Source organism: Helicoverpa zea, chromosome 16 (assembly GCF_022581195.2).
Source record: "Helicoverpa zea isolate HzStark_Cry1AcR chromosome 16, ilHelZeax1.1, whole genome shotgun sequence".
NCBI lineage: Eukaryota > Metazoa > Arthropoda > Insecta > Lepidoptera > Noctuidae > Helicoverpa > Helicoverpa zea.
The window spans coordinates 5,035,527-5,062,789 of record NC_061467.1 but is presented as its reverse complement, the minus strand read 5'-3'; the positions used below and the strand labels follow the sequence as shown (position 1 = coordinate 5,062,789).

Below are 27,263 nucleotides of genomic sequence, written 5' to 3'. Positions count from 1 at the left end.
TTTTCCTTCTGGGTATCTTTGTGTATCAGAATCGTGCTAACTCTTTTCAACAATCCCGTAATTTTTTGTGAGCCTAGAATTCTTACTTACAAGTTAACAATAAATAAATAAGGTTCTAGCTAACTGCAGTTGTCGCAAAACTGCAGAGTTCTTCTAACTGATGATAAATAACGACTTATCTCCTTGTACGGCAATTTTAAACGATTGCATAACTCTTAGTCGCTATCTACATTATATAAAGGAAATCTATTAGTAAGGACGAATGATAGTACAAAGAAAAACCCGTGGGGTGGGATGTCTAACTGTGAAGTCGTTCTTGACTGATACTTTGTAACTGTTCCTAACCACAAGGTCCCTTGCAGTGAAAAAAAAGTGCTTTACTCGGCGGTATTCGTTCATTATGTAGTACTGGGGAACAGTTACCTAAGATTAAGTTACGGAGTATATCTACCATACTAGAGGTATGTTATGCCGCCATAAATGTTGACTTGCATTTGTATTGAATTTTTTCCTATAACTAAAAAACTTTTGTATGTCTTGTTCCTGTAGTTAAAGGTAAAGAGCATGGTAGATTTTAAAGATAATCATACAAAGGGTACGTTTTACGAAGCTGTGGTTTTATGTAGGTAGTCGTGTGTTGTGTTAATATTACGTTTTAGTAGGTCAATGCCAATGAAACGCACCACTTATCAGTTTAGGTATGGGCTAATTATATACATCCGGTACTAATAACCTGTGACCCGTGAACGATAAGATAAATTAATCAAATCGTTAAGCACCTACGCGAAATATCTTGCTTGATTAACTGCTGCACACTGATCGTGCGCATTAATATTGCAGTAGGCGCACAAAATGCATGTAGGCGCTGTGGTTTTCGCTTCTGTGGAACTGCTTGACTAACCATCCTTGGAGTTTCATCTAACTTCACATGATTATACTCGGATCCTTTTTCGTCAGAGCATATGTAAAGCCCCTGGATACCTACAGCTTTTACCCTTCTAATATCTAAGTATTGCCTTGTGACGGTGTTTTCTTATAAGCAATTATCTTGCGTTAAATTAAATCCAGCATTTGAATTGCAGATAGGTATCAGATATTCATGACTTCCTGTGAGAAATATCTTTTTAGAAAAGGTTAGAAACTGAAATATACCTACAGGATGTAGTTTTCTCATTTCTCGTTAAAGTTTCCATAAATATACGTAATTCATTGATGCAGATTAGATCAGAAATACTAACGAGCTCAGCCTGTTTATAACATTAGATAACGGGGAGCGACCTTGCGGTCGGCTGTCGTTCTCGTAACAGCCTCCAGTGCTTTGCATAATCCCTGCTGCATAGAACAGCAGTACTGTATAACTACGTTTATGTGTTTGTCATTACCTACCCCGTTATAATGTAGGTAGGTATACCCCCATAAACTTCTTGCCACCATATATTTAGTAACAGAATTCTTGACTCGTGGTGGGTTATCGTCAATGTAGATCATAATGCAAATAAGTGTATGTCGTTGACAAGCACGTTTCATGTTTTTGGTAGTTGTTTAGACAGTTTTGAACATTTTAACTGTTTCACAAGAAATTACATATTGCTGCATACATAACTGTGAATTTTCTGAGAGTGTACCTAATAAGAGAGAAGCTGGTAATATTGTCAGCCAGTAATCGTTCAAAAACCTAGGTTAGGTTTTTTTGAACGTCGTAAATACAATTCATCCATCTTTTCTTTGCCCTTCGTCTCTATCCATCATCATTAATATTCAACACTATTCTCAAAGGCTAATGCGTTCCCAGTTTAAAATAAACTGTTTATTGTCAGTTGTTTATTCAAGAGAAATTCCTGAGACGAAGTGTTGTAATCCATTCACAGGTCGGGCGCCAAGGCTTATCTTAATTAATCGATCAACAGACAATCTCTGTTGATATCTAGCGAAATTGAATATAAAATGTCCTAACTTAGAATTCAGGAGCCGTGGCCGGTGATAGCAGTGAGTAAGTAGTTATTGGTTACGTAAACCGAGAAGTCACGCGTTTAACTATAAACAAGTTAACTTCGCTGTGAAGGATAGAATTAACCACCGCACAGACAGTTAAATGTTTCCGGACATATAATACATGCATGGTGTGGGTAGCATAAACAACCATTGTAACTGTATCTTCTGGTCTGAACTGGATTTTATTTGCCATGGATCTGGCGCAGTAGGTACCTACCTACATATTAGATGAAACTATTAGCACGTGCGAGTTCCTCTTCCTATGGATATCAACTAATAGTCAGAAAAAAAGTTTATTAATGCAATCAAAATTACCTATTCACAAGTTCCGGAACCCTGACGTCTCGAATACAAAAAGGCTCTCTGTTGTCCAGGTTTGTTTTGTCGTCGTGACATTACTTACCTATTATAGGATATATATATATATTATATTATATATAATAAATATTATATTATATTATATATAATAAATATATATAAATAATTATATTATATATATATATATATATTATAGAATAGGAGCTTCAATGTTCAGGATTTTCTGTAATTTTGATAGTGTTAGTGGCATTTTAGCTTACTTGTTTTCATCACATCTCTGAAATTATTTTAACTCCCAAACAACCTCATCATAAAGGCCGCTAATTCGCCCACATCGATTTTCGCGCGAAGTTAACCTAGCAGTTCGGACACTAAAACCATATAAGTATCTGTCAGTCCATCTGTACTAGTCTTTACAAATGTAGGAAGGTTACATGCATAAACTTAAACCTAATGAAATAAAATACTAACGCCTAGACGTTTGCAGGCGTCAACTCCTATTTCACTTAGCGAGGTCCGCCCACGTGCTTGCGAGCTACATTGTGCAGCGCTCATAGAACTCGAAATATAACTGAATTTATGTAAGTGTAGTGCCTTACTCTTACAATATATTGCGTACCATCCTGATGTGTGGGGATAGAATGATCATTTGTAACTACAACTTTAGTTTTAAGGGTTTGTTTTGAACGGTTCGGACTTTCTTATACCTGAGTAGGAAACTATTTGAAACCACATTATCTAACTTTGATGGGTTATCAGTTGCTGATGCAAAGAATTGTGATTTGCAAAAGAAATAGTCAAAACATATAGGTAATTTACCCTTAATAGATTACGAAAAATTGTAACAAATCTTATAAAGCTCTTCTTATCTTTTACCTGTTTAAATCTTTTGTCGTAGTTACAATACAATGATTTATGGAGTAAGAACATTTAAGAGTAAATATAGCCTGTTCTGTACTGTTCAAATAACCATTGTTATTCATATCCCATTCCCAGATAAAGCGATCAATCAAGCTACAGTAACGAAACTATAGTTATCACTTCAACAGACATGTAACAAGAACTGCCCCGCTATGGTGCGACGGTGAGACCCCACCAATGAATCGTATACAATCATGATGAAGTTTTAATGTAATTTTATTACTTTTCTCAGACAACGGACAAAAGAATGGCCCTCTAATGCGTGTGTTTGCTTATTTCCAATTGTAATGTGGACGGGAATTTTTACGGCGAGCGCCACAAATAAAGAATTTGTATTGTATTTTTATAAATAAAGCTTTATACCAAAGCTTTAAGATGAAAATACATTATGAATACATAAGGCCGTGGGTATTTAATAATTGTTACATCTGCTTACGTCATTCGATAAGAAACATATCGTTACCACTTGGCATTATAGCGCTCTGATGCGTGATCATCGTATAAGCGCTAAGGTTCTCCTAAATCCGGCGGTTTCTATCGAAGACCTTTACTTAATGTTTTTCTTACTCAGTAGCGTAAATAAGCAGACATCATGTTTATTTTTAACCTCAGATTCACAATATTAGGTACGTTTTTTATAAAGTTAGTTATTCCATAAGCATTAAAGCTTTGCAAGCGTTTAAGGCTATAAATATGATACCTACATTACTAAGACTTGTTATGGTAAATCTAAGACTAGAGTCATATCGGCGCTACTTTGCAATATTATGTAAAAGAGGAACATAACTTTCTCGTGTACTTTTATTACAAATGTTATGTCTAGAATAAAACAATTTTCAGTTATTATGAAGAGAGAGCCAAATGGAGCCCATTATTATGTGAAACGAGAGCTTGTTCCTAAATGTGGCGTTTATGGAAATGTTCTGTACAACCATTGATGCATAACGGTGGGGTTCGTTCATTGCTTTATTATAGAAACAGATATCATTTGTAATGCATGAATGCAGGTATACTTAGCCAGTACCTTTATATACGTTTATCATCACGGAATTGTTTATCTAAATTATGTGAAGCCTTTTGCAACATCTTTAATTAAAATTCCGTAGATATCTAATTCATTACTAAATTCACTCAAAACGTAGTGGTGGACGATTTCTTAAATACATCTTTTCCATTATTTATTGACTTTATTTTATGCGATATAACAATGTCAAGTAAATAAAGATATGGTTCGAACAATTTTGTTTTTTCTATAATTTTCTTTATGAACTATAACGACAGCGGCGCCGTGTATACCGCCTTGTTTGTAAAAATCGCTACATTGAATTTCTTTGGACGTCGCTGGCCATTTTATGGTCTAACGCGGAATTACCATCATTACATTAATGTCCCATGCTTCGTGATATATTGTTATGGCATATTGACTTTCAAGGAACTTTAATTTACATCCTATTGAATAGTTCGTTGGACCATGCAGGAAGACCGCAGGAAGATAGACGCAAACAATGGTTTTAATGAGATATGTAGATGACTTCATCCAGAGAACACATATTTGTATTTTAGTGATAAATACATAAGTAAACCCACAAGGCAGGGCTTTTTGAGATTGTTTTGCGAAGTATAGAATTACGATCATCTTCTTCATTTTGTGGAATTCAATTTTCGCAAACATAAAATTCGACGTTCTGCAAAACTGACATAGGAGAGCTTGTAGAATAAACCAGAGAGTTGGCTAAGAAAGCCCCTGGTTTTATGTCCAAAATCCTCACGCTTGTGTGCTTCGACATTACTTCGAAAACGTGAGTTGTTGTATGACCCAAAAACAGCTAAAGATGCAGTTTTTCTTTCTCGTGTGAGCTGAGAATTTTATATCTAGAAGTTTCTTTTCATTAGACCTTACGGTTAGATGTTTATCGCCCCTCGTGAATCTAGAAATTGCAAGAGGAACGAGTTCAAACAAACTTGGATGGGTTAGTCGTGCGCTTGCTAATAAGTGTATTTGTACGTGTATCGTATATTTTCGCGCATACTGCCCGTTGTTCAGCTGAGAGGAAATCAATTGTATGGTGCACAACTGTGACTCACCTGTCCGTCTCAAAACGTGTTCTAAACACTAATGAATGCATTTCGACGTCGAACAAAATATATTGTCACTCAAGCTAAGCAAGTTACCAATAAACATAATTCTTCATCAAAGAAGTTGTTAGTAAACGTCTAGTTAGTATTATAACGAGTATGGTTAGATATTTGGCTTTGTTTATGACTTCTTCCCATTCAATAGTAAATGTTTTAGTATAATAAATGCACGGCATCCGGGTTCGTCGTGCTATCCAGCCCGCGCACCTAAACTGTACCTACCGACCTAGGTATCCTAACGCCGTTCCTAGGTCGACGACCCTTCCTAGCCTCGGAGGCGGTAGATTCGCAGGATACGATAAATTTCAATAGTGCATTGACTGCATGTACCCGGTCCAGTCTGGATAGACAGCAACTGCAACGCAAAATCATATTCATTAATGTTTGATCTGAATGTTGTAACAAGCTAACAGTTGATAGAAAGAAGTGTATTTAATAAAATCGATATTGAATAAAAAGTTAAAGTAATTGTAAAATAAGAATTTCAAAATGTTAGTCTACAAAGTTTTCAGAAACTTTCTTATTAGTCCTCGAGCTATAGGAAATAACTCCTCGATTTATCTGCGAGCAATACACTCTTCCTTTTACTTTGACCAGGAGGTCCGAAGATGACGCTGTAAATAGTGGCAGTCTAAAGCAAGATCGCAATTCTTAGCCGGTGGAACGCAATCAACCATGACTTGACCATTAGCGCCGTGTCATTGGAACTTTGATGTGTTTATTCAGTCGCTGTAAATGTCCTCTAAGAATGTATACTAAGTGAAGTACCCATGTATTTACAAAGCTTGCAAACTTAGGTAAGTACTACTCTTTGTAAGTTTAAACAAAGGTGTAAAGTTAAGTATTGAGATGCGTGAGTTAAAGTAGGAGCAAACTTTTCTTAAACGTGTCCGTTTAATTACCTATATGGTTCTCTCCGACTTGTGGAGACGAGAAATGAACTATCCTCTTTTATGGTGACCAATAGGTTAAAGTCGCATTGTAAACTTACAGTTTCGTAATTTAAATATGTTAGAGCTAAGGTAAGTGGCTGTTGGGTGTCTGCCACTTATGTGCTCACATTCCATGTGCATCATTACAGTGATTGTTAGTGCACTATTGTAAACTGGGCTGGTTTTTTGTGGCGCGTAGTTAAAGGCGTTGTCTAACAACGACATTTACGGCGCTTATTCACTATAATAAAATCAAGTTTAATGTCGACTTTAAATACGAGTGCTAATAAAACTCGACGCCATTTCATATTTATTAATGAGAGGATCTGTCCTTTATTTCTGACATTTTCAAAAGCTTTACAAGCTTTTAAGTACGACAAATTGGATATGTCTGTACGTAAGGATGTCGAGCCGTTTTTATTTCGTTTTTAAGCTGTGTTGCCTAATAATGTTGAATTTACTATTTTCGGTTGAGAATTTTTGCTATTGTTTATTTTGTATGCAAATTGCGTTAAAATACAAAATGTGCACATTGAACATGTTTTTGAAGCGCCCTCGGTAATTATGACGAATTTAATTTGCATTTTACACAAAACTTGTTAAATGTTGAAGGCTTCAAGGAACTGCCGACGACAATGTAATTATGTTATTATGTGGAATTACGGAGCTGTGAGGGTGAACTTCTGAGTAATATCTGCAGGAGACAATTGGCGGGTCGGCGTGCGGCGCGGGCGCACGTCGCGTCGTCGCCTGCGCGGGAGTCGGGACGTGCCACATCACTCATTAGCGTTTTTGCTTTAATTAACTACATGACGTGTTCAGAACTTAAATATGAAATATGTAAATAAATGTGTCTTTTCCCATTAAAACTCGAAACGAAGGTATTTCGAAATCGCCTTTAATGACAGGGCTAACATTTTATTTGCACATTATGTATCTTACCTACTTCTGAAAAACGGAGAAGATTGACGCATGTATGGGATATAAAAATACTTAAAATATCTGCACGCTTAGCTGAGAGAGCATAATTACGCCAGCTATAGCTATCGGCATAAGAATGGTCTCAGGTATAACTATTTTTATAAATCTTAAAGCTTACTGTATTGGAAATACTAACATGATATTAATTTCATAGCCAAATCACCATATCTAATAGTTTCCCGAGGTCCTTGATAAACAAGCTTCCTTAAATGATTTCACTTCAGCTCAATATGGAATATTCTTCTTATCATGACTTTAATCTTCGTAAGAGCTGAGATTGCATCCAGTCAGCCAGAGTCCCCTATATCATTTACTTATAATTTACTATTTTGCTACTTAAAAGATGTAATGTGCGACATCTCTCATACTCCACATTGAACTTTATTCCAACAGCGTAAGTTAGAAATTAGCATGTGTAGTAACTTTTTAAAATATTTCCCTACGAAATAAATAAATAGTCTTCTGTCATTTTATGCAAGGAAGATAATTTAGCAGTGCAACGGGAGACATTTGGAATTCAGCGCGAAAGCGACTCGTCTACGTCGTAAATCAATCATTGATTGGATTTTATGATAGGTTCTACTCAGCTTTTGTGCTACCTTTATATGAACTTACGTGCCCACTTACTGTAAAGAGCTAGTTACTTGTCACGTAGGCAATTTCATTCGTTCACATAGGTAAAGTAATTGATGACATGGATGACACCGTAGGTTCTTAAAAATGAGTTCAGAAGTAAAACAAAATTCACGAAAGGTTTCGACAGCATTTTTAACTAAGTACTTACCTATACAATTTTTTCCACATCAATAACATTGAATGTATCTTTTGATATAATCTTGCTCCAACCAGCTAAGTTCTATAAAATATCTACGTTCGTAGCTTAATCTAACACAAAAACAGCTCGGAAATAGATAGGGCCACCTATCTCGCCATACCTCGATCAATACAGGGCTTACCAGGCATTCATCAACGATGACTGACACTCCATTAATGTACTAACTCCACGGGTTTCCCGACCATTTTAATGACCGCCAGATGAAACTTCACAAATGATTAGCTTGTTAATAATGCAAGACGGTAAGCCCATCAATTTTCTAATACCATTCTGGATGTAATTGCTATCAGGAACGACAATGTATACAACATTAATTTCTCTTTAATGTTTTATTGAAAAGCTTGTTTTCGTACTTCTTTCGCGTACGTAACAACGCCTATTTCTATTCGATTGAATTCGCAGTGATATCGCTTAATGACGTGAGTGTAGCGAGTGTGTCTGTAGCTTTATAGTGAATCACTGCTACCTATTTCACTGACCCTAAGTGAGCATGCATCGGCACACAAGAAGCTTGGCCCATGCTAATGCACCGAAATGACATCACTAAAAGCATCGTAATTGTAATGGCCACCACTGACACCGCACTATCTTTCATCGCGCGCAGTAAGTGGACTGATGCTATCGACTGCTGGACAATGAGGCACATCACTACCGCCTCTTTCATTATCGATATATTGCTAGTATTGTTTCACATATCGATCTTATCATTTATTTATTTGTGTATTTGACCATCGACAGATTCACATTCCTATTTATCATTAACTTGTTTGATTCAAAGAAAATGAATAGTCTAACGAATGAGTCCCTTTAGATATGGTACTTGAATGCTATTTTCGTAATTCGAAATGATAGTCTATCGCGTTCATGTCTGACATCTAATTTATGTAAGATCTCACCGTCTAACCAACCATTCGAGTCGCATGATTGACGGGTGTCGAACAAAACACGTTTCGATTCCATAAATGCGGTTCGGGTTGAGTTTGATGATAGCTGTGAAGCTGATTACACCAGTTGTACACCCATGATTGATAACTTCCAAGCGAACGACACCTAAGCTAGCGCACCATCTGTTATTTACTTTTGTACACTTATTTCTACCTTGAAACCGCAACAAGAATCGAGACGAATTAAATTCTGCAATACAAGGATATAAATCAACTCAGAGTTCAGTCCTAAACAAACAAAGTAAATTAAATATAATATTTTAAATTCAATCGTAGTTTTATCGTGCATCTGGAAAAGTAACGAGTATTTAATTTTTGCGGCATCGGGAGCGGCAATAAAAACGTTTCGCTATTGAATGGGAGCGCGTAGGTAGGCGGTAGTAATTGATTACCGTGGCGAACACGATATCAGCTTATCGGTGCATCGGAACGTACGCACAATGTCCAATAAACTAGGTGATGTTATCTGTCGTTGTAAATGAATCAGTTCAGCTCAGCTCGAAACTCTAGACGAGGGATGAGGTGACGGCTATACTCGCTAAAATACTATAGACAGCCATTAATCTTATTGTTCTGTTGAGTTTATTCCTGACCTTTGCCTGAATGTATTTCGTATCCAGTTGCATGAACGGTCGTTACGAATCACTGAGTAGCTGAATAATGTGTACTTAGTGATTCTGATGTTTCTTTAGTAGGTACTTGTATGAAGGGATCGCAATTTATGCACCATCATGTATCGTAATAATGTTAAGAAAATTCTGAACTGCTCCATAATGTATGTCCATTTTTATCGGACCACCTTATAAAAAGTTAATATGTCCCTAAATACTTTTGACTTTGAGGCCTTAATTCAATAAAATAAATTAATATCTGAATGTGAAGATAAAGTGATCGTTAAACAGAAATAAATTCCTGCAGCTTTAGCGACATTTAAATCGCACTTCGACTGAAATGGTTTTTATGTTGATTATCATGATTTTTAGTGTTATTTTACATTCTGGAGGTGAACATGGTAATAGCTTGTTGCTCGTGTAAGGATATTTGTTTGGCGGCGGGCTCCGGCCGGCCGAGGTGCGTAAACTGTAATCCCAGAGACAGATACGAGGGCATTACGCAAGCCTGGCTTTGCCTACATATGGTGTTCGCCACAACTGCGTGGTTTTTACGATTAGATACGGAAAAAATGGTCCACTAAATCCTTTTTTGTTATCTCTTGAATTCAAGACTTAATACTATACACACACCTAAGTTCACGGAATAGCATTTTACACTAAATAATAAGAAGATTGTACTGAATGAGAAATATCTTACATTTCCAATCTGGCAAATATATTTTTTAGGCTTTAGTGAACTTTGATAAAGATGTGATGCGTGATGGCTTGGGTGGCAATTTACATGAAAATGCTTCAGAGAAACGGTCCTTTACGTATGGGCATTTACCGTTTAGTCTTGTCACAGACTGTAGCGTCACGTACCATCTAGATAATGCGGTATGTGAGGACTCGCCATTATAACCACATTACCGATTTATTTCGTCACACACGACTACACTCGGACGTTATTTTTTTGCTCCACTGAACACGGCTACGCAATATGGTCGATCATTTACGCAAAATTATTGTGATTTAACTTTAACTTAGTTGTAGATTTGCAAATCTGTAGACAGAAGCGTAAAATACGTTATTTTATTACATGTTTTATTGTTAAACTTTAGAACCTACGGCAATAGCAAGAATTTTTTCTATTGCCGTCTTCTTGAATGATTTCCGGCAAATGTAACTCCCCTACTACAAGCTAGGGCTTCCAGAAAATATGAGACCACCTTCAAATTCAATGTGAGTAAATAAAAACGCACAGATTCTTGCTTGTCAGGTCCTTATTGTGTGCTAATAACTACATATTGCGATCCCCATAATCCGTCCATTAAGTTTGTTGTTTCATGGAAATATTCCTTTAAGTTCTCATAGTGGAAACAAGTCAGGGTCTTGATGAGCTGCAGTATTTAGTACCCATCCGAAGTATTAGCGTTAATATAGACCGGTTTTTGTTATGACTATAAGAAACTACCTCGATTGTATAATAGAATAATCTTCAATCTTATACCTGCTTCAGATCACGAAGAGATGTCGAGAACAGATGAAGTTTTCTGTACGCTGAACATTTAAATTTTATATTCAAGGATCTAAATCAAAGCCTTCAAGTCTGTTTATGGCCAATCCGTGCCTCCGCACTATCAATCTTCCATCATATCTGACGGATGCCTTCATAGCACTCCTTATAAATATGTAAGAAGTACTTTTTGTAAACATTGCGAACCACGTGCTGTAGGCGTCGGCTAAGCTCTATATATTTTATCTTTTATCTTTCCATACTTGAAATCTCCGGCGTTTTGCATAATACATGCATTTGATCGTGTGGAGCTTAGTGCTTGTATAAATTTTATGGACATCTATTTGTTATTGTATAGTGATTTTATATGTTTGCTTACAAATGGATAGTTTTGAATATAATCTGTTTAAATGTAGGTATATAAAGGGATATAAGCAAAAAGTGGAGTTTTGGCTATAGTTAGGTACCTACTAATGTTTAGGATGTGTTTATAACTTTTGAAATCAATTGCTTTATATCTAAACTTCGAATCGTGAATAGATGCTAGAAAAGCTATCTGTCGACTTGGAGTGTTAATTATGTTTTGTGGTAAAAAGCTAATGGTGGTAATTCATGAGTCCCTAACTTATAAGATTTAACATAAAAATGAAACGACAATTCTCAGATAATATTTATTCCGGTGCAGATGGCGTCAGCGAGGGCGCGCGTGAGTCGGCGTCGAAGGCGCAGCGCGGCGCGGTCGATGCGCGCGCGCCGCCCGTACCGAGCACACTCGCCCACCACCGTCGTGTTGCACGACTCCTGCAAACGTGATTATAACCTCACAACATGCCCTTATTTATTAGAGAAATATTTGAAAACGTGAGCTAAATATCCCTCGGTATTACCAGTACAGTTATACCAGCCACGATCCGTGAATTCACTGGTAAAGTTATACAAAGTTGCAGCTAGCTATTGTAATGCCGCAATTACACATATTTGTTATGGCACTTTAGGTCTTGGCCAAGTGCAGGATAAATGCGTTTTGAAATTACACCGTACACTCAGTGCTGGTTTCATTAGAAAATTATTATGACTGAGACAAAGACGATAGCTTACCCAATAATTTCAGTTCTCACCTTGTAATGATTGAGCTGCACTTCTTTAAAGGGCGCTGACCAGCCAACGGACCCTGACGCCCCGAGGCTTTTCAAAGGGTAATGGTTGAATGCCGTTAACACCTTTTTAGTCAACATCCAACTCTTGCTGTAGAATCCTATAGGACTGATCATCGCTGAACTCACAATATGTTCAGCTAGTTTAGGCGTAGGCAGTTCAGTACCACATCTAGATTTGTACTTTTTATATAGCACTTCATCTTCACTATCGTCTATGACTTCATTGCTTATATTATTTGAATCTAATACTAATTCTATTTCATCTATTTCTAAATTAATAGGTTTTGTAATCCGAACATCGTCTCGTTTGATGTAAATTTTGCTTTTTACTCCTCTGCTGTTCATGCTGTATTTTCTAATGTCTTGCATAAAGTCAAAGAAAAATACATTTTGTATCATAATAGAGGAGCGTCCTGAAGAATTCCATCCGTAACCATTTAGACGGTTATGTAGCTCAGGCCAAGTGTCCGCAATTTTTGGCAAAATTATCTCATCTATGTCAAGTGGCACTATATATTCAGATTCCTTAATATTTCTATATAAACAATCATTATAAGTTAAAATGTGATCTCTCCTGCGCTGCCAAAGAGACCTTCCTGACTTATGCTTAATAGGAACATGGAACAGTCTAACGAGACCCTTATCTTGATAGTGCAGTAGAACTTTCTTTGTCTTCTCTGCGACTTCATCTACATATATATCTATCAATTCTACGCCAAGTATTTTATTGGTTTCTATCCATTCAACTAAGCTTTGCGATATGTCTTTTTCGAAGTTCAAGTCTTTGACACAAATGGTGAACATTCTTGTTTTGTTATTTTTTTCCGCAGTGGGGTTCAATTCGAAGGCATTAGTAGGGTCATCGCAAGGTTCAGTTACGACTGACACAACGGAGGGGCCATAAAGAGGTTCCGTCAGAGGACATGACAGTAGTAATGGCGTATCAACTTCTGACAACGTTATGTCCCATTTGTGCCACCAGATTTCTAAAGGCTTCGCTGCAACAACCTCGACAGTGTCTTCTATTAAATTTCCGTTTCGTGAACGCGTCTGGCAGAAAAGTGTGTCTTCAGTTGAATAGTTACGACCTGTCAAAGCAATAAAATATTAATAAAAAATAAATATACCAACAAACATACCGTCGGTATCGAATTGATTCTGAGCATGGAGCAGGCGGAGATAAATATAAGTAATAATTATTATGAGAAAATAAAATGATTCCTACAGTTAAGTGAGATGTGAGTGAACGGAAAGTGCTCGCCGGCACCGTTTCAACCATCTTCCCGACACTCATAATTTATATATAGAGAAACTCCATTACTTGGACTTATATAATAGTAATTTGTTGAAATGATTTCCTCGGGTACACTTGCGGTGCTTTGCGAGGAACTGTCATTAAAACGGTGCTTCAATTACAGGCTTGCCTGATCAGGATGGAACGCCTTCCTACTGGATACGGCGAGAAAAGCAATTCCCTTTTTGTACTAACGTTTTTATGTGGTAGATCCATTTTTACTGTTATTTTTCTGTGATGCAGTTCTACTAAGGTTTTATTTTATTTAGTTTTGTTGTGATTAATCTTGCATGATGGCATAACAACTTTAATTTCAAATGCATTTTAATGCTTCTGTGTGTATTTACTTGATACTATCATTTTGATTGGGATAAAAAGGCTATATGATCATTAAGCCTTGCCGTATCATCGGTAAATATGTTTAGATAGTTTAGTATTAATTAATTATCAACACGTCCCAAGATATCTGAAAGCTATCATCTAATCATAAATGAGTGAGCCACGGAAAACCGTTTACTACTCGTAAATATGAACAGTAAAGTATTTTCGAAAGCCTAAGTGTTATCTGTAAGTAATTTCAAAATACAACAGACAAATAAGAAGTTAGTGGAAAGCCTGAATTCAACAGGCACGTTTATATCCAACCGCAAAAGGGAGCTATAAAATCGACAAACAATCTTTCCAAACCAAACACAAAACGTAAAAGCGAAAGGCAGCGGGAAGGGCCAGTGTTTAATCCGTCTCTCATTCCTCACCACAACATAGGAGTTGGGTGGGTTTATCTCGGCCGGGAAGGAATTTACACGACGCGTACGCTCGCCTCCAGTGACAAATGAGTGTGAGCTTATCGGCTCTCGCGCACTGTCGCCGGCCGCGCACTTTCCATTCCAGCTTTTGTTACTCTTAATCCTTTAATGTGTTACAAAAATACAACTACAAACTGTACTTAATACTTGCACCATTTTAATGAGACATCCTCCGTGACTTATTGGTAGCACACATTATATTAAAAGGAAAAAATCTCTGCCTTGATTAAGTTGCGAACGAAGCCGCTTTTTGTTTTGGCAGAGAAAATAAAGACTGCCGATCGGCTATCACAGACTCCGGTAATTATGGCGTTGGTTTATCAGTACTTGAGATTTCCCTGATGTCTTTATTGACCGAGATTATTTTGTTTACCTGGCTTTTATTTATTTTTTCAGCAAAAGTGGACGAAGCAAAAATCTTTTATAAGTTGTACATTTGCGTTAATCTTGAGTGGTAAGATGTTGTAAGTTTTCACACCGTAGTTTTGAGAAAATCGTCGATGCTCGTAAAAAGATAATAAGAAGTATAAACGCCCAAGGTGTGAAATTATAGGGCCCGTCAAATAAATTTTGCATTGTCCAATATATTCGCGCATGTGTATTTATGTCATAAAATTTTATGCAGTCAATTTTATTTTAAAATTGATTCACAAGAAACTAGAGTTGTTTGCATATTCCAATATGTGTTTAGGGTAAATTTATATAATCGTGTGGAATCGTTAGGGAGGACCGTACGAGTAGGAAGAATATAATTACAGGCGCAAGCGCAGCCCGGCCGGAGGACGGGTGGACGGGAGCGCTCGCGGCGACGCGCGTGCGATCCGCTACATACAAATATAACTTAATTGCTGATTAAGTTTATGTATAAAATTAAAACTTTAAAACGCACAAGATTCTTGATGCGCCCGTCTGGGTGGAGAGTAGGTGATTGCATCTTATAAACTTGAAGGAATGCAAAATCAGAGAGAAAATCTCAAACTAAACAAATATGGTTAGAAAATACTTGATTTCTTCTAGACCTTTTGAGTTAATTTACATACGTTTACGTATCTTATATCATAAACTGTTAAGCAGCTTGATTGCAAGTTGTTCTAAACCAGTTTTCAGTACTAAGTGTATAGAAGCTAATTGCGTAAAAATGGCAACGTGGTAGAACTTGAATAATTCATGTAACGAACGTAAGTTTTAATTAAATGTCACTAACCCTTTGCATGTGATGTGCTGTCAATTATACAGAGGCGCTAATGTCTGTTGCGGGGTTCGTACAATGTTGCAGGAAGATGATCACAAATGAGATGGACCATATACGTAATAGGTTCGCAGTTTGCTACTTATTATTTAAGTGCCGGGTAGAGGTTATTATGTAACTTGGTGAGTTAGTGCTTAAGCCATGTAGGTAACATGGCTTGCTTTGCTTATTTGACTTAAAACATTCCTATCTTTGAACATAAAGTTACGGTGGTGGTTTTATTTAAGCAGTATTGCAAGTTCTTATTACCGGGAGAAACGATCTATTATTTTAATCATCGATCGACAGATGGCGTTGCATGTCATATGAGTTTGATTATGTTTACTTTTCTTCAAACATTATGTGCACTTAATTATCATTCAAACGTTGTATTCAGGTAATTCAGTAAACACAGGCTTTAGCTTTAATAGCAGTTCCACACAACCTCATTGAGTGTTCCGTGGCTTCTTATTGATAGTAACATTAAGTTATCTGTGATTGTACGATAAGACTTGAGAACACTAATGGATTTTCCATCGTTTTTCCTGTTTATTCTATGGACCTATTGAAAACTCGCAGATACTCATTTAATCCCCCTGAAAGCTTGATGCCATTTACTATGCTAAGCTTTTACCTAATAACAGAAAAAGACATTGTTGGCGTACCATGGAAGGTAGCAAGAATCCTGACGTAGCGTTGTGCGGCCCGTTCATCGTAGTACGCGGCGTAGAGTGAGACGTGCGTGCCGGCGACGCGCTGCCACTCTTGCGCAGCACGCCCTCCACCAGGCCAGCTACGGTCCTGAAAATATTAAAAGATTTTAAAATTTAAATAAAACTGCTTTTACGGATTTTATCGCTGTTAATATTAATATATCCGCGATAAAATCTGTAGAAGTAGTTTTATTTAAATGTCTAATATTCGTGAAGTATCAGGCGTGCCGATTTTTACAATTTTTACAATTGAACAAGGCTGGGCAGATTCTTCTTTTTGTATGGTGTACGAGAATAGAATCTACATATTTAGGCAAGACGTTTTTTTTTTTAAATATATATAAAGCACCCAATATGAGACTAAGTACATTGGTATGTTGCAATTATGTGCCTGTACCTAAATATACTCAAGAGTCGATGCGTCAATAACAAATTAAGCATTCGAATATGTGACATTGTGACCCAGTCGCGACTCACGCGCACATTGTTAATATTTATGATTTATTGCTTCCATATGTACAAATAGGACCGTACACATTTGTCCTATATATAGTTCATTGGTCTATAAGGTAGTGTGGACATAAGTGAAGGAACAAAACCTTTTATGACTTCCTAATAACCTAGTTTGCTTGTATGTAATTATTAATTGGTACATCTAGGTACCGTTAAAGGAGAACTCGTGTTATGAACGGATTTTATAAGATAATTTATAAGTTCTTTCAGAAATAAATAGCTTATAATTTACCTATTTAATATTATCTACAAGAAAATAATTAATAAGGCTTGCTTTTCATATTATACAAAAAGTTTCTCGATAATTATTGAATTAAAAATTAATAAAACTTAATAACCATTGATTACGGATGGAAAATACTTATCTACAAAGATCGATATTATTAATTAAATACCGTAAATACAATTAACACTGTTGATATCCTAACTACTAAGAACTGTTATCCAATTATTTTTTTGTGCACTACTTATACATATTATTAAGTTACGTACCTTCCTCGAAGTCTCCATGCATGACTTAAATTAGGTAATTAGTAACATTCGATACTGTCGATCAAAGTGTCTTATTAGTAGTAAGTTACCGAGTATTATGGATTTTCTACGGTGTACTTCGAGGCAGCGTTGCTAATCGTAATTAGTTTGTTAGGACCTTGTGGCTTACAAAGTCTTTGGATTGTCCGGTCGGCTGCATTTTTACAAAGTCTTTGGTCCTGAGATACGCACTACGCAGTCTAATGCGAGTTTGCGTAAAGGTGCAGACAGAAGCAATCTGGATGTTTACTCAAATGCAAGGGATAATCGTTTTGCTGCTTTCTGTAGACTTGTTAGCCATTCGTTTCAACGGATGACGGTGATTTGTTATTTTACTACAAGTGTTATTATGTATTTATCCTAGAAGTTGTGGCTTTACTGTGTGTTTGAACTTTAACGTATTGTGAAACAAACGTGATCAAATTTAAAAGTTCAATTCAAATTATCTACAATTAAGACCGCTCTTTAGTCAACTGATAACAAATATAATAAAATTAAGTAAATATATTGCTTCGCGTTTAATGAATATTGACAGGAAATTGACGAACACCGCTAAGTAATTGACCTTAATTAAGTTACATGAGCACACTATGTTTATGGAAAGCTTAAATAAATTTCTAATCAGCTATAACCCATAATATAGATAAGGATACAGTTTGACCATAAATAGAGAATAAAGTTTTCTAGAAAACGTCTGTGGTTTTAACTCTATAATAATATTATGTCGTTTGAAATATGAATACATGTATCGTTTAGTTTGAAAACGCAAGATGGAATCCCTCCCGTACTGTTATTCCATGATACTCAACTTAGTTATAGAAACCGAATAACTATAGACCACGTAACTTGAAGACTGTTTTCGAATAAATATCTGCCTTATTTATTTTATCGTTTTGTTTACAGCTAGTACTGAGTTCAAAATCATTGCAAAGAACTACATAGCGACGCCTTAGAGTGAAAACCTCGTAAGTGCAAGAGATAACTTTTCAGGATAAGGATTGGTATTCGATATTTTTTAAGATTATCTTCCAAGAAATGCAATAAAAAAATATTGAGAAAAAATGCATTCTTCAGGATAAGGATTAGTATTCCATATTTTTTACGATTATCTTCCAAGAAATGCAATAAAAAAATATTGAGAAAAAATGCATTTCCGAGGTTTTCATTCTAAGACGACGATAGGTACCTTTTTATATTGAATTGGATCCCACAAAACTATTATTAGTGTATTGTAAACGTAGTCGGTGTGAACAAGACTATAAAATCGTGCCCAGGCGCGTGTGTTCACAACAATTTATTTTATAAAGCCGATTGAAACGGATACATAAAATTTAATAGATCCAGATTTCTCAACATTGAAGTTCTATAGAATTATCACAGTAAATATTAATGTCCGTATTTTAATCAATTAAAATTGTACATAAGATCAATGTAATGTTTTCTATTGCATGTTCTAACAGAAGAGTTATAAATAGAATATTTTTATTACCCACTCCTATACGATCGATTTCCTGATTATATAACGCACTAGTTATTTATTTATGATCTAATTACACGTGAATGCAGCAAGCTTTACTTTTGCATTTGAAAAAAGGTTGTAAAAATAATTTTACGCAAAAATAAGTTCAATTACGATTAGAAAAGTGGAATCCACGTTGGTCTATGACAATTGTATAATGCTCTTTTAAGTATTTCATGCATGGGCCATTCGATTCTTTGAAATTAACAATAAAAGAATTATCGAGAAAAGCATTTCAAAAACAATTAATTAATTGAGTACGGTTTTAAACATAAGCTGCTATGTCCGATTGAATTGAGAACATAAAACAAAACACTGATATTTGATTTGTTGTACACCTTCTTTGAGATAGATGTTTGTCGAAAACTGACAGACGCGATTATTGGCAATTACACGGCCATTGCAATAAAGTTCGCGGTTCGTTAGTTCGAGATCACCAGCTGTCGGTCCCATGATAACTTACACAGGCCAATAACTGCATTAACTGCATATGGAATATGAGATAGTTGCGTTGCATGAAATTAGAATTTAGACCGGGAAGTCATAAAAAATTATGACAAAAATAACCGTCTAGTTGTGAGGTAAACTTCAATGAGCGAAACGATTATCAATCACCATTTCACTAAACGCGACCAAACTATTCCTAGACACGTTCATCGGCCGGACAGGCACAATTGTGCATAAATACTCCGCAGATGGTTACGTCTATAGCTAATAAAGCATAGCGAAGAAGTAAGCGCTAAATTATAATAAGCCATAAAGCTGATTTAAGGTTCGCTTCAATTCGACGCAGGGTATCAGTCGGTTTAATTTGCATAAGTCTAAGCTAGCCGTCCCACGGCCGACGCGTGGTTTTACTGCCCCGTACTGATTTATAAGGAGAATGCAACACGCCAGATTGGAACTCTCTCGCGCTTTCAACGTTCAAAAAGAAAAATATTAGTGTATTTCCACTAACGATCCGCCGTGTAGGTCCATGGAAGGACCTAGTTAAAGCTAAATAACAAAGGCATAAAAACATTTTTATATGGTCATTTCAAATGTCCATTTAAGTCTCGCGTGGTGAACTATAAAAGATTTAATGATTTTGCAGAAAAAAAAACAGTGGACTTAATGCTAAAGCTTTGTAAACGGTTAACTACAGATTGTAAAACTAGCAAGATAAATGCATAAGAGATTCCAATTAGTTGTCCAAGAGATAAGAGATATTTTTGATTTAAAATTACATTCACAGATAAATTAAAATGGTTGCATTGCTTTGAAGCTTTTATGACTGTTCCACTGAACTATTGAAGAAATAAATTGGTATTCAAATATAGGTCGGTTTTTTCTCTGAATACACTGCCACTAGCAGAGAAAGTGTTATTAAAAAGTTCCTTTGTGAGATCACCAACGGTATTCTGAATCATGATACAAAAAGGAATGTAAGGCTTCCTATCACGTACCATAAGATTGTATGGCTTAGTTCCATGGTTCAGCAATTTAGCATTGAGAATGGGATTTTTGGAGCGTTTTTTTGCTATTTGGAATCCGTATGCAAATAAGGTTAAAAAGTAAGAATTAGAAGATTAAGAAAACGAAGTTTCTCACATAAAAACTGCAGAAATTAAATGCAATGTTCCGGCTGGATGATTTCATGGTTATTACAAGTACTTACAATATACATAGGTTACAGAGGAAATGGGAATTTACGTTTTGTATTAGCAAAAGGTTTGCATATTGCTGGGTATTTGCGTAATTATACATACAAGCGTCACGCTACTGGGCCTCGAAGATAATTCTATAGATCGCATCAACGTTCTGTTTGAAAAGGTGGCTTTGTAATCATGCGGCTTTCCGACATGCGTTGAGATATAAGATAAATATAAGAATTATTTCATCCAGGAAGAGATTGCCAAAAATGAGGAATCTATCAAGGTAACCTATCAAAAGTCTTACAGGACGCTAGAAAAATGAAAATTTTCTTAGTCGGAAGCGCAATAATTAATGTAAGAAAACTTAATTCATTTTCAGTGTTGCAGTCACATAATTAGCGACATCTTCGGTGTTGTATGATAAAAGAAACAAAGAGAGTCATAAAAAGATAATGACGGAATTAAAATGTAATAACACAACGCGAAATACGTTGAGTTATTTCACGCCAACTAAATACCGAACGCGTCTGAAAGCTCCTACGATTTTATTGTGCGTGTAACCGTAATTACATGTTATCAATACATCTTCACACACTCATAACAACACAATAATCAATAAACATACGTGCGGAGAAACAAATAATGAGGTGCGATGTGTAATTCATATTTTAGAACGTCATGTACTTATTTACGTACCTACATCGTGAGCCAATTATTCTAAGATCTATACTAATATTATAAAGCTGAAGAGTTTGTTTGTTTGTTTGTTTGTTCGAACGCTCTAATCTCCGAAACTACTGGTTCGAATTGAATAATTCTTTTTGTGTTAGATAGTCCAGTTATCGAGGAAGGCTATAGGCTATATAACATCGCGCTACGACCAATAGGAGCAGAGCAGTGAAGGTAAATGTTGGGAAAACGGGAGAAATTACTATATTTTTTATGCTTCCGTCGCGTGTGCAGCCTGAATGGTTAAAGCTACACAGAAAAATGTATGACGGAAATATTCTCCTTAAAATTATGGAAAAAATATACCATGACAGTATATGTCTATCTTTTATGGTTGGCTCACAATAAGACGTTTAACTCTCGATAGCCTCTCTTTGCACAAAGTCCAAATCTAACGCGGACGAAGTCGCTGGCAGAAGCTAGTCTTTAATAAAAATTTGTGTCTAGACAGACATTTACGTGACAGAAATTTTCAGGAAGATAGTGATATAATCTTTATTTGTGATCGTCTGAGAGCTTATAAAGATTATGCAGACATAACTGTTCAGTCTAGCTAGACTTAGTTTATGGGAGATTATACGTCGTGTGATATTTTTTTTTGTTTTCAAGAAACTTGTGTAGGCCCAATGGCTGTGGGAATTCTTACGAGAAAATACTAAAGTAGCATGTGAAGGAAAGTTTGGGTCTTCTGAATGGACCCATATCACAACTTCGCTAGCATTATTGACTACTCTATCATTCAACATAGGACAAATGTCGAAGATTTGGTGTTATCCTGGTTTTCCCAGAAATGTACATTTAACTAATCGGGACTTAAACGCGATATTGTATATAAAGGTGCGATACGATACCTTTTATTTTCCCCGCGTTCCAGAAATAATAAATTACGTCTATGCACCCGTCTACTCTCAAAAATCGGACGTCCCAAAAAACACGAATAGTTTAAAGCAAACGTATTTTGTGTATTCATCCTATTATGACGTATCGGGAGAATGTCACATCTCATTTTTTTCTATTGATTTCCGAAAAGTTTACACAGAATATTAACAGTTTTTGGATAGAAGTGAAAGCACACCTTTTTCTTGTAAAAAATCACTGGCTATGTAAGCTGCCTTTGTATTTTGTTTCAACTCGTTATCGGAACTTTTTTTGAATCTGTCAGTAATGGAGAGGCTACAACTTCTACAACATATACGGGTAAAGTAAATGACACCACCTCGGTTAATTATGAAACACGTTTTATAATTGCAATAACGTGGCTTATCACTAGATTAGATTAATCTGATCATTTGGTTCTCGATCCTGCGGCGTATATTAATGGCCGATGTTAATGCTGGCCACTAAAGCGCCAAGAGAATTACTTAAACATTAATTAAGTCCTGGCTAAGATATATTTTCGAGCTATTTTTTATCCAAAATACGTAATCTGTTTTCTTGGGCCGGTTGAAGAAATTAATCTGTTATTCTGCGATTTAAGAGAGAACCTCTAGGTTCCTAGGTAGATAGAATGGATCTTCATAAGTGTTACTTAAATGTACATCAAAAGTGGTTCTTCTGATTTACTTGTATTTCAATAATGAAGAAGTTGATAGAAGGGGGATCAGCTTACTACAAAAGCAAAATTTTACATCGTTGTTTATGTAAAATGCATTTAGTTAAATAATTTGTACATGATTGAAGATTTTCACGGTCACGTTCGTAATTTTAACCGTCATGCCATATTCTCAATATGCAGATTTAAGCATAGTAAAATATTCTCCGGTCTGAAATGATGCATGCACGAACACGACCGGGATCCTGCCTATAAGGCGAATGAATAGTTACTGACCTCGGCCAATTTACCGGAAATCGTATCTATTTCTATTTATGCATGCAAATATGCCTGGTTACCGTATCGGAACTATGCGAGTATGCGTGGGTACGGGGTATCTATAAGCGATCTGCTTATAATATCTCGCTATAGTATATAGAGCAGCAGCGTGCCACTGGCGGCATACTATTAGAAATGCCCGTAGAGGATATTGATTTCGATTTATTTTCCATTCGTGACCAGCATCGGAATAGATTATCGCTACAGAAAACGAGTTGAAATAAAACCATCGCATGCCCGCGCTGCGCGGAGGCTATCTCCGTTTGTGCGATACCACTCGATTCTTATCGTCGACAATTTGTTTATAGCAATCATTTTGTTTAGATGACGTGAGAAATAAGATACGATATGTTCGTGTGTCTATCTGTCCGTAGGTGGACGCGAGCCCTTTTGTATCCTTCACTTCTGTTCTACTGTGTTCATATAAAAGCTTTACAGTTAATGCATGAGAAGGGTGAGTACTGTGGACATGAGCACTTTGTTTGTTAACTGGACATTTAAATTGACGTTGCGAAAGTTTCCCGTTACTTACGTCGACATTTTATTTACATTATTAGCCGAGAAAATGTTTACTTTTGAGTCGAGGTTTCATAGCTTTTAAGGCATTAAGATATCGGAGTGCTCATTAAATATTTTACAGTATGCGGTATATTCTATCTAAAAATAGTGTCTGAAGTAGGCGGCGGGCACAGGAAGTTCTGCTGAATACAAAGTAGAAGTGACAATAGATCGTATTTTCTTGGAGATGTGTTTTCTCATCCATTATTGTCTGCGTTATTTGCATACGCGATATGAGGCGTGATGTGGCCTTTAGTTAAGTTTAACGGCTTTCTGTAATTGAATCACGTTCAGAATTCACGGTACCGGAATATTTCAGTTATTTTATATGATGACTATTATTTTTTTGAATTAGAAGCAATGGGTCTATTTCAAAGCGACCGGATTGTGGTTTCCTATGTAAAGGAGTTACATAGTACCTAATAACGTCATGATCTTGAGGAACTGCAATATTTTAGACGGCTGATATATATATATAATTCTGTTTGGACTCATAAATCAGACACGATTTAGCCGGTATCAGAACGACGGAATATTTTGATTGAAATCAAGATACCTACTCTTTACAAACAAAAAAATATGCCAACCATCGGGTCAGCTGTCGACCAACTGTTTAAAGACTGCAGTGTGCGAGTACTCCTAATGTTATAACAAAAATAGATGTATTGCCGTTTTAACGTTTCTACAGCCATAATATTGGTCATGTTTATTTGATGATATTTTATCATATTGATGCTTCTTAATTGCTGGCAATAGCTTCATTTACAAGTAGTCACCGGATGCTATATGTATATTAAAATTGGTACACACAAAAAAGTAAAGTTCACTTAACATTTTTCAAGTAATTACGATCGTAAAATTCATCATTAAAATGAGGTTAGTCTCCGAGAGAGCCTCATAAAATATATAAAATAATCTCTTATTTGTGTTTCGCTTCAGTTATTTTATCCTTATTTTAGCTTCCAGAATGTTATTGATAATATTGAATTTTATGAGCTTAATGTTTTATATGAGAAATATCTTAATTTAACATGAAAGCTGTAGCTTAGCATAGCCATTAAATAAATAATTTAATGTGCGCACAGATCTTAATCATCATAGATTTAGTTTTAAATAATCAAAGTCATACTTATTTCTAGGTAATAAAGGAACTAACTATGTGAGATAGTTTGGGGAATACAGGCAAGCTGTCACAGGTAAGAGGCGTGGGTCGGTCCATCTCCGCCTGCTTGCCTTCGGAGTACGCCACGATAGTCCTCATGGTGGACATGGCCCGCGCCAGCTCCCCCCGGCCGCTGGACCAGCGCAGCCCCGAGTGCCACTCGTTCACGCACGCCAACCAGCTCACGCAGGACACCGTCACTCCCGCCACCAAATACTTCACAACACGCAGCAACTTCCGCCTGTTCACCATCGTACTAATTATGCCATTACGATAATTGATAAAATAGTCTCATTCATGAACTGTCGGAAGCTTACGTGCGCGTGCGGCGTCGCGTGGTGCTGGCGGGGTCGCGCGCGCGCATGCGCTCTGTTCGCGCTACCATGGCGGACTGCGCGCAATCAGCTGATAGCGTATCAACAATGCGTCGCTTGCAGCTAATCGTTCTAAACGCCGAGACGTGGAAATCTAGTTTCCTATACCAGTTTGTACTTGCGATTTTTCTTTTGCGAGTACGCAACGTGAACGCACTTCTAAACGCGACTAGTTTCGCTATAAAAAGACGAGATTGTTGCAATCTCACGCGGAACAAGAAGTTTTATGGCAGCCCAAGGGACAAGACTCGTTCCATCTAGCCATTTGTTTAATTACCTTAGATCGATTATACACGGCGGGCACAGTAATTATGGATTGACTTATGTCTCCGTGGGACTGCAGATACCGCGGGTGTCGCAGCCACACTCGTCAAGTTCACTCAACTTTATTCATTTAAATATTACCACTGATAGAATCCAGTACTTGAATAAATATTACTGTATTATTCTATTTATATCACCTCAGTGAAGGAATAACATTCAATGAGTATCACGAAGTGGTTGAATTAAACTCGTATGTGCAATATTTTATTAATTTCATATGGATTTAATGCGTTCCCAGATAATAGCGTGGCCAATATGAGACATCATTAGATTGTTTGTTAAAATATAAACAAAAATAAACGACACTTTACTAACCTTACCTTTTGCTCAAAGCTTCGAATAAAAGTAAACATAAGTTAAATAAAGATTAAGCATGTTCTCAATAATTACACGAGACGGGAGTAGGGCCGCTCGTAAAAGTCGTAAATAACTTACGACAATTTAATAAACACATCAAGTTTTAAACGCTTTTTCAATAGCTTCTGATTACATCTGTAGTATTAATTTGACAAGTGGTACAGCTTCTGTGGCTCATTGTAATTGCTGATAGTGTTCGTACGGAGGAACGTCGCTAAACCAGTAATTAACGGGTATTATGAAATCATTTAATGTCGTTTGATGTTAAAGAAAACTATTAAACAAGTCTTCGATGTGAATAAATAGAGACCAATGCTTGTTCTGTTTAATTGTTTATGTTAATTGCAACATGTGATTATAGGACAGGGGGCCAGGCCAGGAGTGAATGTAGCTTCAGTATCCATTGGCACTCACTACTTACGTCCGAGACATATGATATAACATAACGGTCCCGTAGACGCTACTACTATAGCTTTTCTCGGTAAATAGGTTTCCTAACACAGAAGGATTTCTTGAGATCTGCTCGTTTAAACAAATATAATTTTTCAGTTTTATAAGTATATACCTCTAGGTGGAGTGCCAATCTTCTCGAGAGCTACTGTGGACTAGCATTGTAAATTGTCCTGTTCCATATTGCAATTTTCTCAACCATTGTTTGGGGTCTGCACTATAGTCATTTACATACAGGCTGTAGGTACTCATTGTGCAGAAGTTTGTCTTAAGAAAAGCACCAGAAAATTCACAAATTAAAATCCAACACAGTATTAAAATTTAATTTTCTTACTTGAATACAGCATTTCATATGTAGGCGTTTTCATTTTCATTACTGCTTATCCAAATGCTTACAGACAGTACAGTTTCAAAGATATTTTATAATGCCAAGTTCTATCAAAGGATATTTCTGTAACCCTTTGAGCGTAATCAAGCGCAGCATAAAACGATTTCCTGTGCAATGGCTAACAACAACTTATATTCCCACAACAAGAGCGCTTTAGTTCTAAAAAAAGTTAATATTGCATTTTGTGGTTTCAATTCAAGTGCAAAATATAACAATATCGGTTCGCAGAAATGATTGTGTATTAGTAAAGTAAGTAGCCTGATCGATGATGGTAAATAAAGGTAACACGTTGATGTGGTTACTCTTTTGTTTTTTTGTAAAGACAAAGTCATTTCTCAAGCTTCGGAAAGTGATTGATGCTGTATCTTGACATCGGTTGAACTTGACGCGAATGTAATATGAGAGCAGCTTATTGGCTTTTAACTCCTTGGCATTCAAAGTGCATATTTATAAAAGCTTTATTTATTTATTTAGACTCAAAAGGACGT

The 27,263-nt window shown here is 36.3% G+C and overlaps 1 protein-coding gene across 1 annotated transcript; it reads right to left on the bottom strand.

The window, feature by feature from the left end:
- Positions 1-11,825: 11,825 nt before the first annotated feature.
- On the bottom strand, positions 11,826-25,287 carry LOC124637771. Its single transcript, XM_047174410.1, has 4 exons — positions 24,877-25,287; positions 16,319-16,454; positions 12,287-13,413; positions 11,826-11,969 (listed from the first exon to the last, which is right to left on the bottom strand). Exons 1-4 carry the CDS (start codon positions 25,132-25,134, stop codon positions 11,829-11,831), a joined length of 1,662 nt encoding a protein of 553 aa, XP_047030366.1. The 5' UTR covers positions 25,135-25,287; the 3' UTR covers positions 11,826-11,828.
- Positions 25,288-27,263: the final 1,976 nt, after the last annotated feature.